The sequence below is a fragment of the Nerophis lumbriciformis genome, linkage group LG11, assembly GCF_033978685.3.
Source record: "Nerophis lumbriciformis linkage group LG11, RoL_Nlum_v2.1, whole genome shotgun sequence".
NCBI lineage: Eukaryota > Metazoa > Chordata > Actinopteri > Syngnathiformes > Syngnathidae > Nerophis > Nerophis lumbriciformis.
The window spans coordinates 31,544,375-31,558,034 of record NC_084558.2 but is presented as its reverse complement, the minus strand read 5'-3'; the positions used below and the strand labels follow the sequence as shown (position 1 = coordinate 31,558,034).

The 13,660-nt window shown below is 38.7% G+C and overlaps 1 protein-coding gene across 1 annotated transcript; it reads right to left on the bottom strand.

Annotated features, from left to right (window-relative positions):
- Positions 1 to 2,939: 2,939 nt before the first annotated feature.
- Positions 2,940 to 6,715, bottom strand: txnipa (thioredoxin interacting protein a). The gene is made up of 6 exons (XM_061966808.2): positions 6,342 to 6,715; positions 5,309 to 5,384; positions 5,034 to 5,181; positions 4,603 to 4,962; positions 4,123 to 4,413; positions 2,940 to 4,003 (listed from the first exon to the last, which is right to left on the bottom strand). The coding sequence occupies exons 1-6, from the start codon at positions 6,595 to 6,597 to the stop codon at positions 3,956 to 3,958; spliced, it is 1,179 nt and encodes a 392-aa protein (XP_061822792.1). The 5' UTR covers positions 6,598 to 6,715; the 3' UTR covers positions 2,940 to 3,955.
- Between the last annotated feature and the right edge of the window lie 6,945 nt (positions 6,716 to 13,660).

The window sequence follows — 13,660 nt, the reverse complement described above, 5'->3', positions numbered from 1 at the left end:
CAATCAATATTATTGGCAGAAATAGAGGGCCCCAAAATCTAATTTTGCTTAGGGCCCCATGGAGGCTTGGGCCGGCACTGGCTGGAGCCTATTTCAGCTGCATTCGGGCGGAAGGCTCATCATTTGAAATATAACTTACTTCACCAATTATTATGTATTGATTTATTTTTATTGTGATTACTTATGGAATATATTATGAATAAATTGAGAACAGGAAGTGAACAAAAGTTTTAGCAACTGTTACGTAAAAGAAAAGGGGTAGGATTAAATAAGCTCTGCTTCTTCCTACTCTTTTTCGAACATGTTGAAAAGAGAAACTGAAAATTATGATGTATCATGTAGTATGCTTGCATGTTCGAAATAAACTCAAACTCAACTCAACTCTTTTTTATATATATATATATATATATATATATATATATATATATATATATATATATATATATATATATATATATATATATATATATATATATGCATGACCCAGAGAAGGACGAATGGTAAAAAATGGATAGATGAATGGATAATTGAAGTCTTAAATAGGTCAATAATTAATAACATTGATTTTGATTCATTATTTTTTTTGATAAATAAGGGATTTTGATTAATTCATATATTTTTGATGAATGACACAAGAAAATAAAAACAGCCTTTGTGTTTTTTAGTCAACATTGCAAATTTTTCATGTTACATTTCACCTTTTTGCTCTTTTAACTTTTTGTGTTTTTTTACTCGTATAGAAATACAAACCCCGTTTCCATATGAGTTGGGAAATTGTGTTAGATGTAAATATAAACGAAATACAATGATTTGCAAATCATTTTCAACCCATATTCAGTTGAATATGCTACAAAGACAAGATATTTGATGTTCAAACTGATAAACTTTTTTTTTGTGTGCAAATAATCATTAACTTTAGAATTTGATGCCAGCAACACGTGACAAAGAAGTTGGGAAAGGTGGCAATAAATACTGATAAAGTTGAGGAATGCTCTTCAAACACTTATTTGGAACATCCCACAGGTGAACAGGCAAATTGGGAAAAGGTGGGTGCCATGATTGGGTATAAAAGTAGATTCCATGAAATGCTCAGTCATTCACAAACAAGGATGGGGAGAGGGTCACCACTTTGTCAACAAATGTGTGAGCAAATTGTTGAACAGTTTAAGAAAAACCTTTCTCAACCAGCTATTGCAAGGAATTTAGGGATTTCACCATCTACGGTCCGTAATATCATCAAAGGGTTCAGAGAATCTGGAGAAATCACTGCACGTAAGCAGCTAAGCCCGTGACCTTCGATCCCTCAGGCTGTACTGCATCAACAAGCGACATCAGTGTGTAAAGGATATCACCACATGGGCTCAGGAACACTTCAGAAACCCACTGTCAGTAACTACAGTTGGTCGCTACATCTCTAAGTGCAAGTTAAAACTCTCCTATGCAAGGCGAAAACCGTTTATCAACAACACCCAGAAACGCCGTCGGCTTCGCTGGGCCTGAGCTCATCTAAGATGGACTGATACAAAGTGGAAAAGTGTTCTGTGGTCTGACGAGTCCACATTTCAAATTGTTTTTGGAAACTGTGAACGTAGTGTCCTACGGACCAAAGAGGAAAAGAACCATCCCGATTGTTATAGGCGCAAAGTTGAAAAGCCAGCATGTGTGATGGTATGGGGGTGTATTAGTGCCCAAGACATGGGTAACTTACACATCTGTGAAGGCACCATTAATGCTGAAAGGTACATACAGCTTTTGGAGCAACATATGTTGCCTTCCTAGCAATGTTAGCATGGACACCCCTACTTATTTCAGCAAGACAATGCCAAGCCACGTGTTACATCAATGTGGCTTCATAGTAAAAGAGAGCGGGTACTAGACTGGCCTGCCTGTAGTCCAGACATGTCTCCCATTTAAAAATGTGTGGCGCATTATGAAGCCTAAAATACCACAACGGAGACTCCCGGACTGTTGAACAACTTAAGCTGTACATCAAGCAAGAATGGGAAAGAATTCCACCTGAGAAGCTTAAAAAATGTGTCTCCTCAGTTCCCAAACATTTACTGAGTGTTGTTAAAAGGAAAGGCCATGTAACACAGTGGTGAACATGCCCTTTCCCAACTACTTTGGCATGTGTTGCAGCCATGAAATTCTAACTTAATTATTATTTGCAAAAAAAAAATTAAGTTTATGAGTTTGAACATCAAATATCTTGTCTTTGTAGTGCATTCAATTGAATATGGGTTGAAAAGGATTTGCAAATCATTGTATTCCGTTTATATTTACATCTAACACAATTTCCCAACTCATATGGAAACGGGGTTTGTATATAGATATTTTTCTAGTTTAATAGTATTTTATAATGTGCCCCGTTAAAAATTAACTATGGGCCGCACTTTGGACACCCCCGTACTACGCCGTATTAGAGAGCCTTGGTGAAAAAGGTAAAAAAAAATACATGAAAGTTGTAAGAAAAATAAAGTCGTAATGTTTTAAAAATAAAGACATTTGTCAAATTACAGGAAAATGTATCTTAGTTGCAAAACAAGAGTATTGAAAAATCATTACACCATTTCAAATACTTGATTACCAAAGTAAATGTATTAAAACGGGAGTTGAAAACTTTAAAGACTAATATTGGGGGATGACGTGGCGGTATTGGGAGAGTGGCCGTGCCAGCAACCTGAGGGTTCCTGGTTCGATCTCCACCTTCTACTAACTTAATCACGTCCGTTGTGCCCTTTAGCAAGACACTTCACCCTTGCTCCTGATGGGTCGTGGTTAGGGCCTTGCATGGCAGCTCCCGCCATCAGTGTGTAAATGTGTGTGTGAGTGGGTGAATGTGGAAATAGTGTCCAAGTACTTTGAGTACCTTGAAGGTAGAAAAGCGCCGTACAAGTATAACCCATACTGAGACTGAAAGAAAAAGGTAGAAAAAAAAGTATTTTTTCAAAATGTCTTTTATTATAAAAACCCATAGGGTTCCATAGAAAAATACAAGTGTCATAAATGCTTTACAAACATTATTTACAAATCAGTCTTGGCTTTTACATCCTGAGAGCTCGCTGTGAAGCACACATCAAATCAGGTAACATTTTGTCAATCCCTCATGCAAATAAATGTGTTCTGTGAAGAATTTGGCCAGTAGAATCATTAAAAAAGATGTTTTAGAGCTCATATTTGGCAATTACGGGCTATCGAAAAGTGCTTAGTTGTATTTGCAAAACAAATGTCAAAACAACAGGAAATTCCACACCTGATAAAAAGCGCTTCTAGGCAGTAGTACAGCAAAATGTATCAACAAAGTGCAACAAACTTTTAAGACAAGGGTGTCCAAAGTGCGGCCTGGTAGGAGCACATTTATTGAGATGTTACAATTATTCACTTTGCCATTTGACACATGAAGATAAAATGTAGTCTGTTTTGTTCAGGTAGCTTAAAATAAAAATTGACCTCCATGATGTTGGTTTTAGCATCTTTAAAAAGCCCCCCATCTTTTAGGTCTTGGCATGGACACCCCCGCTTTAAGTACAAACCATACTTGTTCTAACAACAAAAGTTGAATATATGTTTATGAGAACAAAGATATAATAAGGTTTTGTGAGGGCGTCAGGATTTTTCTTTCCAAAGAAACGCTCTTGTTAAATCAAAGTAAAAACACTTTATCCCTGGAATGACAAAGCACAGGAAGGAAACATTTCTTCCCCAGAATCCAACAGCAGACTGCAAAGAAGCGATAAAGTGACGGCAAACGGAGCTCATCAAACTGGGCGCCCTCGCACACTCGGCGACTCCTGTCTGTGGCCTGGAACGTTCAGTGACGGAGGACTCAGGCGGGGTGAAGTGCAGAAACCGCTGACACCACTGGACATTTTCTTGCCAGTGACCACCTCAATTAGGACTTCCTTCTCTCAGCTGAAGCGTCTGTTTAGAAGAGTGCGGCAGCGAAAACGCCGCCTCAGCACACTGGCATCATCTGAGCGCCGACAGCGAAGTCCTCATCAGACTGCAAAGAAAGAAGACTTGGCTTAGAAATGCAAGTTGATAAACTACAACCCAGTTTTCATCAAAATTGCTTGCGAGCGTTTGGGAATAAGATCAGTGGACCGGGACCCTAATACATACCTCCTTGTACGCAGGAGGAGGTGGGGGGAAGCAGAACGCCGGCGTGTTCATGAAGATGGGGCTTTCATCGCCGTCAAAGTCATCAAGGAGGCGCGTGTGCGGCTGCTCCATGCGGAAGTCGCTGGTGATGTCGCAGTAGCTGGGGGGCTCGGACGGCATGCGGAGGGACAACCAACTCTGGGAACCCTCCTGGCTGCTTACGCTGTTGCTACGGCTACCCAGACCTGGTGTCCCAATGACCAGGGGAAGCTCCAGGATCAGCTTCTCGCTCCCGGGGATGTGGACATAGATCTAAAACATAAATGACACATGAATTATTGGCATCATTAAGATTGCAACTTAAACTGGAAGAGATGCAATACTCTGATTATTCATTGCACAAATACAGAAAAGAACTAGGCCAAAATCTCTTAAACAATTTTGAGTGCATTGTAGGCACTTAAGCACTAAACGAAAGTACGGTGACTCCCTAAAGCTTACCATTAAAGCGTACTCCACTCGGATGATCTTGCAGCTCAGCATTGAAGGTTTGATCTTCGGCACGCGGATGGTTTTCCCCTGCCAGGCGTCGCACATCCCGGAGATGATGTGGTTTCCCCGCACAGACGACAGCTTCTCGCGGATGACCTTGGTTCGATCGTTGGCCTGGTATGTGTGCTTGGCGATGATGGCGGCCTTTGGCACCACAATGCGCGAGCACGTGTTCTCGAACTTTGCGTTGATGCAGATGTCTTCGCCCTCGCAGAAGCCGCGGCGGTCAATTTTGACATTGAGAGACACCTGGCCATCCGGGATGAACATGCACGTGACCTTCTTCTCTTTCAGACCCCCAGCAGGCGACTGTGAACACACATGCTGGTCAACATGGCGCTTATGGTCGACATGGTGAGGTCATTGTTTAGTGGGCTCACCAGTAGCTCTGGTGTGTTGACATCCAGTGGTTCTTCTACTTCAAAGTGTTTCTTACATTCAAGGACAGGCTGCCGTGGTCTCTCCAACATGGCTTTCACATAGTAGTGAACATACCCAAATTTACCCTTATAGGAAGACACCAGCGTCCTGTAACAACAAGCACGCACACATTACATTACAACCCTTTTGCTACACACGACTAAACGTCAGCATAGATGATCAAATTTCTTGTGTGTTAACATACTTGTCCAATAAAGCTGATTCTGATACTCACCCTTGCTGTGGGAGCTCAAACCCAAAGAAATATTCATATTTTATGCCTGGCCTCAGAACAACGGCGCCATCTGTGTCTGGAAAGAAGAAAATGCAACAGTCAAACACACTATAGAGGATATATATTCTTGTCCCGATTCAATGAACAATAACAGACTTCCTATTTAGAGGTTTCATTGGACTACATGGTGACCAAAGTTTAGATAAGGGACTATTTTTTTTATCCATACCAGTTTATGACATCCATTTTCCATTTTCCATTTTCTACCGCTTATTCCCTTTTGGGGTCGCGGGGGGCGCTGGAGCCTATCTCAGCTACAATTGGGCGGAAGGCGCTTACACCCTGGACAAGTCGCCACCTCATCGCAGGGCCAACACAGATAGACAGACAACATTCACACTCACATTCACACACTAGGGCCAATTTTTTTAGTGTTGCCAATCAACTTATCCCCAGGTGCATGTCTTTGGAGGTGGGAGGAAGCCGGAGTACCCGGAGGGAACCCACGCAGTCACGGGGAGAACATGCAAACTCCACACAGAAAGATCCCGAGCCCGGGATTGAACCCAAGACTACTCAAGACCTTCGTATTGTGAGGCAGATGCACTAACCCCTGTTCCACCGTGCTGCCCAGTTTACGACATAGTCTACCAAATATAAACAGACAACAAACCGGAAATGGCCCAAACTATTCATAATGACCTGTGCTGTGCATAATGATTACATTGTCACGAAAAACTTTTTTTTTTTTTTACCAAAAACTTCGAAAGGGCGAGTTAGTTTCCTAGATTATTATAACAATAATAGTACGAATAAACACACAAACTAAGATGTATTTTCTTTATGTGCTCAATGGCGTGAAGTTTACTAAAATCGTCAGTTTAATCGTATAAATCGGCTTTTCCGGTCAAACCGGTAATGTATTTTGAAAGGATGCCGGAAGTGGACCAGTGAGTTTATTGACGCCAAATACAAAAGACAGTTATATAGAAGGAACGTTATAGCAAAGGTGGTTAACAGCTGCTGTGCATACCTGTTGGCTGGTCGTTGAGCTGCAAAACAGCTTCATGTCGGAGGTATTCCGCCTCTTGTTTACACCGTTGTTTCCCTTTGGCGTATCCCACTTTGGCGCAGCCCAAAGCCAGCAACTTGACGGCGGTCACTCGCATGACGTCGTTCACTTCCACTTCTACGCGGCCGGACACTTTGTCCCCGCCGCAGTAAAAGGTCTTGGTGGGGTCCGTGAAGACAATCTGAAATGTTTTCGCTTTCTTCATCATTGCAACCATGGCTGCGTGCTGGTGGTAAAACTTTATGAGTAAGTTAATGAGTGTCCACACTTTGCCGTACCGTCTGTTCTGTTATAGCGAATCGTCTGATTTCGGTGTCAACAACACACGTAGTTTTGTTATCGCAACCCCCAGCTGGCCACGCGCAGAGAGCATGTAAACGCGTGCACAGCGCTGTGATTGGCTGAAAAAGCTTGTTTGTGGGCGGCTTAGCCAATCAGCGCCCAGTGTCTACGCGTGGACAGTGCATGCTCAGAAGCGTAGAGCGCATGCTCAGCTCACGTTGAGCAGGAAGTAGACCCACATTTATTTTCTTGGAAGTGTGGAGGGATACCGAAAGTACAGACGATGACGTCTATGACAGTGTTTTTCAACCTTTTTTGAGCCAAGGCACATTTTTTGCCATTGAAAAAATGCGGAGTCACACCACCAGCAGAAATAATTAAAAACTGAAACTCAGCAGCCGATATTGACAATAAAAAGTCTTTGTCGCAATTGTTGGATATGACTTTAAAGCATAACCAGGCATGCATCACTATAGCTCTTGTCTTAACCCTGTAATACCCCTTGTTGTAAAATTACAACGTTACCTTTAACAATCCTAAAAAAACATATATATATATATATATATATATATATATATATATATATATATATATATATATATATATATATATATATATATATATATATATATATATTTTATACCACATTTACATAGCCATTGGGTCCTATTGTTCAGTCTCACAAGGCTATTGGATCGCACATTTGTTTATAAGTCACGCCTTCTGGCCATGAACTCACACAACCTTTGTTTCATTGGACTGGATTCATCAGATTCAAGTAATTAAAATGTCTTTTATATATATTTTGGTTGTTATTACAATGTCTAGAGCATGTACATATGTAGTTATTGTGGAACAGATGCATCACATTTCATTTAGAGCTTGTTATATAATTGTTGCAATTATACAGCACTGGGTGAATGTGGTAGTCAAATAGCTGGCTTGTTGCAGTGGGCTCAAACAGGTTGTATTCCCTCCACTACATCACTGCCTTAAGTATTTTCTCTATACATGGATAGTATACATTCTACAGACGTTTTACAGACGACAGGTACTGTTTTTTGGACTTTCACCACCAATGAAAGTCTTCATGATCAATGTCATGAAAAGAAAAAAAGAGGGGGAAAAAGCGTTTTTTAAGAGTTTTATCTTGTTTCATATTTTTTATATTTGTAATAAATGACTTCATAAAAATATAGCTAATGTGTGATTATTATTAATGGTATATACCGTTATGGGGCTAAGTAAGCAATCAACCCTGCAAATGAACCCTTAGTTGTTCAGACAACATGAGTACAAATACAGAAATTCTGCTCCCATCAAAGCCCAATGTTGCAATATTACAACATTTCTCTAAAAATATACATAAACATTTTTTAACTCTTCAATTTCTGCATCAAATGTCTCCTACAACAACATCTGAAAAGTCAAATATTTTTTTTTTTAGGTTTTTCTATATTTGGGTCTTACAGGGTTAAAGTAGGTGTACTGTCACCACCTGTCACATCACACCCTGACTTATTTTGACTTTTTTGCTGTTTTTCCTGTGTGTAGTGTTTTACTTCTTGTGTTGCGCTCCTATTTTGGTGGCTTTTTCTCTTTTTTTTTTGTATTTTCCTGTATCAGTTTCATGTCTTCCTTGACCGCTATTCCCCACACCTACTTTGTTTTAGCAATCAAGAATATTTCAGTTGTTTTTATCCTTCTTTGTGGGGACATTGTTGATTGTCGTGTCATGTTCGGATGCACTTTGTGGACGCCGTCTTTGCTCCACAGTAAGTCTTTGCTGTCGTCCAGCATTCTGTTTTTGTTTACTTTGTAGCCAGTTCAGTTTTAGTTTCATTCTGCATAGCCTTCCCTAAGCTTCAATGCCTTTTCTTAGGGGCACTCACCTTTTGTTTATTTTTGGTTTAAGCATTAGACACCTTTTTTACCTGCACGCTGCCTCCCGCTGTTTCCGACATCTACGATGCAATGAGCTACCTGCTGGCACCTACTGATATGGAAGAGTATAACGTGGTAAGTCTGCCGATCTCCAGACAGCACCGACACTCAACAACAACACATTATTTGCGGATTACTGGTTTGCAAAAAATATTTTTAACCCAAATAGGTGAAATTAGATCATCTCCCACAGCACACCAGACTGTATCTCACGGCACACGTGTGCCGCGGCACAGTGGTTGAAAAACACTGGTCTATGACACATCACAAACATGTATTTAATACTTTTTTGATAAGCAACTGTGACTTGTTGTTTCTTCATACGAAAGCTTTTCTGAGGAGTATGTCGTCCGCGCTAAAATGTTCACTTTGTAGTCCAAAACATGGATACCGTATTTCCTTGAATTGCCGCCGGGGCGGTAATTAATTTAAAACCTCTTCTCACTCCGTCGCTTACCAAAGGCATGCGGTAAATTTAGGCCTGCGCTTATAAATTTGAGTGTGATGTAAGGATACCATCATGAAAAGCACATTTAATTTAAAAAAAAACGTTATTATGGTCTTACCTTTACTTATAAATGAAGTCCATGCGCAGCTCCTTCTGAACAAAAGCATCGATAACTTGTTTATAGAAGTCTTCCTTATCTTTCTTCAGTTTTAAAAGTCTCTCTGTCTCGATGGAGATCTTCCTTTAATTATTACCTCCTGCTTCGATTGAAAGTCCAGTTGAGAAAACTGTTTTATTTTAGATATGTAATCCTCCATGTTAAAAGTGCAAGCGAGAGGAAAAAATAAACGATCGCTGCTCACCGTTGCTGCTTGTTGTCATTTCTTCTGCAGCCGAGTAGTCGCAAGAAGGATCACTAGCGCCCTCTACCACCAGGAGGCGGGAGTCATTTAATGACTCATATTTGACACACGCAGCTGCGGTATATTAATAAAACATAGCTGCTTACTGTTCTTTTTAGCATATTCAATAGCTTGGACCTTAAATCCTACTGAATAGCTCTTTATCTTCTTCCCTTTATGCGATTTTAAATTATTGAAATCAGCCTCCTCCATTTTGAAAATGATGACAGGTGAAGTGTCACTTGTGACGTGACGAGTTTGACCCGGCGGAAATTCTAGACATGCACTAATAAAAATAATATTTTGCGAAACGAGTTTGACCAGGCGTTAATCCTGAGCCGGCGGTAATGCTAAGCATTCGCTAATTATTTTGCGAAACGAGTTTGACCCGGCGGTAATTCTAGGCAGACGCATACTATATACCTTGGTAATTCAAGGAAATACGGTAACCCATCCATCCATCCTTCAATTTTTCTACCGCTTATTCCCTTCGGGGTCGCGGGGAGCGCTGAAGCCTATCTCAGCTACAATCGGGCGGAAGGCAGGGTACACCCTGGACAAGTCGCCACCTCATCGCAGTGGATAACTAGTTAACTAATAGTTAGTACCAAATCCATTTTGGTCACGTTATGCTAGGCTAACAAATACACCGGCCTACATGATTATTCATATCAATATTATTATTATTATTATTATTGACTCTATGGTTAAAGTAATCAACCTGTCAAAACTATTGTAGTAATGTTGCATTGGCTGCTGTCACTCTTGCCTCAGCGTGGCAGCAGCTAGCTAAAGTGATCTGCCAAGCTTGTGGCAATCAGACTTGCAGATGTGACTTTTTAACACAATGAAATTGTTCTACGCGGAAAAAAAAGGGATGAATTGGGGAAAGTCAAAAATCTTTTTTTTCTAAACGACAAGTGGCTATCACGTCTACCAGGTACATGCTGCTAGCTCACTTTTTTAGAAGTATCATTTACCAACTCTGCTAAACGCTTGTTGTTGTTATAAAAGTGATGTCTTGCCCCCAAAACATAAGTTATGTATCTAAGTTGTTAAACATAAAAATAGCTTGTCCAGATTTATGATAGAGACACTACACTTTATGATAGTCACACTACACTTTATGATAATGACACTACATTTGATCATAGTCACACTGCACTTTATGATAGTGACACTGCACTTTATGATAGTCAAACTACACTTTATGATAGTCACACTGCACTTTATGATAGAGACACTGCGCTTTATGATAATGACACTACATTTTATCATAGTCACACTGCCCTTTATGATAGTGAAACTGCACTTTATGATAGTCACACTACACTTTATGATAGTCACACTACACTTTATGATAGTCACACAACACTTTATGATAGTCACACTGCACTTTATAATAGAGACACTGCACTTTATGATAATGACACTACACTTAATGATAATCAAACACAATTTTATGAAAGTCACAATACACTTTATGATAGTCACACTACACTTTATGATATTGACACTGCACTTTATGATAGTCACACCACACTTTATGATAGTCACACCACACTTTATGATAATGACACTACATTTTATCATAGTCACACTGCACTTTATGATAGTGACACTGCACTTTATGATAGTCACACTACACTTTATGATAGTCACACTGCACTTTATGATAGAGACACTGCGCTTTATGATAGTCACACTACACTTTATGATAGTCACACTGCACTTTATGATAGAGACACTGCACTTTATGATAATGACACTACACTTTATGATAGTGACACTACACTTAATGATTATCAAACAACATTTTATGAAAGTCACAATACACTTTGTGATAGTCACACTACACTTTATGATAATGACACTGCACTTTATGATAATGACACTACATTTTATCATAGTCACACTGCACTTTATGATAGTGACACTGCACTTGATGATAGTCACACTACACTTTATGATAGTCACACTACACTTTATGATAGTCACACAACACTTTATGATAGTCACACTGCACTTTATGATAGAGACACTGCACTTTATGATAATGACACTACACTTAATGATAATCAAACAAAATTTTATGAAAGTCACAATACACTTTATGATAGTCACACTACACTTTATGATATTGACACTGCACTTCATGATAGTCACACCACACTTTATGATAATGACACTACATTTTGTCATAGTCACACTGCACTTTATGATAGTGACTCTGCACTTTATGATAGTCACACTACACTTTATGATAGTCACACTGCACTTTATGATAGAGACACTGCACTTTATGATAATGACACTACACTTTATGATGGTGACACTACACTTAATGATAATCAAACAACATTTTATGAAAGTCACAATACACATTATGATAGTCACACTACACTTTATGATATTAACACTGCACTTTATGATAGTCACACTACACTTTATGATAATGACACTACATTTTATCATAGTCACACTGCACTTTATGATAGTGACACTGCACTTTATGATAGTCACACTACACTTTATGATAGTCACACTGCACTTTATGATAGAGACACTGCACTTTATGATAATGACACTACACTTTATGATAGTGACACTACACTTAATGATAAACTAAATTTTATGAAAGTCACAATACACTTTATGATAGTCACACTACACTTTATGATATTGACACCGCACTTTATGATAGTCACACTACACTTTATGATATTGACACCGCACTTTATGATAGTCACACTACACTTTATGATAATGACACTACATTTTATCATAGTCACACTGCACTTTATGATAGTGACACTGCACTTTATGATAGTCACACTACACTTTATGATAGTCACACTGCACTTTATGATAGAGACACTGCGCTTTATGATAAACGCTTGTTGTAGTTATAAACGCTTGTTGTTGTTATAAAAGTGATGTCTTGTCCCCAAAACATTAGTTATGTATCTTAGTTGTTTAACATAAAAATAGCTTGTCCAGATTTATGACAGAGACACTACACTTTATGATAGTCACACTACACTTTATGATAATGACACTACATTTTATCATAGTCACACTGCACTTTATGATAGTGACACTGCACTTTATGATAGTCACACTACACTTCATGATAGTCACACTGCACTTTATGATATAGCCACTGCACTTTATGATAATGACACTACACTTAATGATAATCAAACTAAATTTTATGAAAGTCACACTACACTTTATGATAATGACACTACAGTTTATCATAGTCACACTGCACTTTATGATAGTGACACTGCACTTTATGATAGTCACACTACACTTTATGATAGTCACACTGCACTTTATGATAGAGACACTGCGCTTTATGATAAACGCTTGTTGTTGTTATAAACGCTTGTTGTTGTTTTAAAAGTGATGTCTTGTCCCCAAAACATTAGTTATGTATCTTAGTTATTTAACATAAAAATAGCTTGTCCAGATTTAGGATAGAAACACTACACTTTATGATAGTCACACTACACTTTATGATAATGACACTACATTTTATCATAGTCACACTGCACTTTATGATAGTGACACTGCAATGATAGTCACACTACACTTTATGATAGTTACACTGCACTTTATGATATAGCCACTGCACTTTATGATAATGACACTACACTTAATGATAATCAAACTAAATTTTATGAAAGTCACAATACACTTTATGATAGTCACACTACACTTTATGATAATGACACTACATTTTTATCATAGTCACACTGCACTTTAGGATAGTGACACTGCACTTTATGATAGTCACACTACACTTTATGATAGTCACACTGCACTTTATGATAGAGACACTGCGCTTTATGATAAACGCTTGTTGTTATAAACGCTTGTTGTTGTTATAAAAGTGATGTCTTGTCCCCAAAACATTAGTTATGTATCTAAGTTGTTAAACATAAAAATAGCTTGTCCAGATTTATGATAGAGACACTACACTTTATGATAGTGACACTACACTTTATGATAATGACACTACATTTTATCATAGTCACACTGCACTTTATGATAGTGACACTGCACTTTATGATAGTCACACTACACTTTATGATAGTCACACTGCACTTTATGATATAGCCACTGCACTTTATGATAATGACACTACACTTTATGATAGTGACACTACACTTATTGATAATCAAACTAAATTTTATGAA

What these genes read in the sequence shown, in the direction of transcription:
- txnipa (XM_061966808.2), bottom strand. Translation starts at nt 6,597, where the DNA reads ATGGTTGCAATGATGAAGAAAGCGAAAACATTTCAGATTGTCTTCACG. An exon ending in TTTGAGCTCCCACAGCAAGG is followed by an intron (nt 5,182 to 5,308) that starts GTGAGTATCAGA and finishes TTGTTGTTACAG; the next exon opens with GACGCTGGTGTCTTCCTATA. An exon ending in TCAACACACCAGAGCTACTG is followed by an intron (nt 4,963 to 5,033) that starts GTGAGCCCACTA and finishes GTGTGTTCACAG; the next exon opens with TCGCCTGCTGGGGGTCTGAA.